We start from the raw sequence: 895 nt of genomic DNA on the forward strand, positions 1-895 counted from the left end.
TGACAATAGAAGTCTTATAAAGCATCTGTAATATATCTGCATTGCAATCAGTGTATCTCCATTGTAACGTAGAGATATGCTAGCAAATAAACAGATTTTTTTTTTTCAGTACCAGACTCTCAAGAACAAGACATTTTCCTCTGGAGGAAAGACACAGGCTTTGGCTTTCGGATCCTGGGAGGAAATGAACCCGGAGAACCGGTGAGTCAGAGAGCACACACACAAATATACATGCATCCTTCCAACAACGACTGTAAGAGCAGAGCTGATACTGCAAGTCTGTCCCAATCACTGCTGCTTTCTTACACGGCGTGCATCGATTTGAATGGAGACAGCTGCTATGTGCTAGCTTCACCTCCAGAGTGTTAAGCGTGATATGAAGGACAGGGTCCCAGTATCAGAGAAACACAGTGAGGCAATGATTTACATGAATTGACTTGTGCCACAGTCTGCAGCCTGCAAGAGCTGTCCTGCTTACCAGTGTTCTTCTCATGAAATGCATGGCAGATCTACATAGGGCACATAGTGAAGTACGGCTCAGCGGATGAGGACGGCCGTCTGCGCTCCGGAGACGAGCTCATCTGTGTCGATGGCACGGCGGTGGTGGGAAAGTCTCATCAGTTGGTGGTGCAGCTCATGCAGCAGGCGGCTAAACAGGGTCACGTCAACCTCACTGTCCGCCGCAAAAACGCTTACGGAGGTACACCTGCACTGGCATTTCTAGTTTTATTTTCATTGTAGTTCATTTCATTGTTTTATTTTCATATGTATTTCTATTTAATTTTTCGTCACTACAGAACACTACAGCATAACATGCTGAAAATCCTATGGACCTTTCTCACATTTCTCACTGTAATGATTCGTCAACACGGCTGGGATCCATTTGCAGTTTTAT

The 895-nt window shown here is 45.0% G+C and overlaps 1 protein-coding gene across 1 annotated transcript in view; it reads left to right on the forward strand.

The window, feature by feature from the left end:
• Window positions 1-109: 109 nt before the first annotated feature.
• The window catches only part of LOC107578513 (membrane-associated guanylate kinase, WW and PDZ domain-containing protein 1-like), a gene marked incomplete at its 5' end in the record, with an annotated part of 4,590 nt that continues 3,804 nt past the window's right edge, over window positions 110-895 (forward strand). Inside the window, 2 exons of the mRNA XM_016264464.1 lie at window positions 110-201; window positions 508-700. Of these exons, the coding sequence (XP_016119950.1) occupies window positions 110-201; window positions 508-700 (285 nt within the window). The remainder of the gene's footprint in view (window positions 202-507; window positions 701-895) is intronic.

The sequence above is a fragment of the Sinocyclocheilus grahami genome, unplaced genomic scaffold, assembly GCF_001515645.1.
Source record: "Sinocyclocheilus grahami isolate Dianchi unplaced genomic scaffold, SAMN03320097.WGS_v1.1 scaffold10669.1, whole genome shotgun sequence".
Taxonomy (NCBI): Eukaryota; Metazoa; Chordata; class Actinopteri; order Cypriniformes; family Cyprinidae; genus Sinocyclocheilus; species Sinocyclocheilus grahami.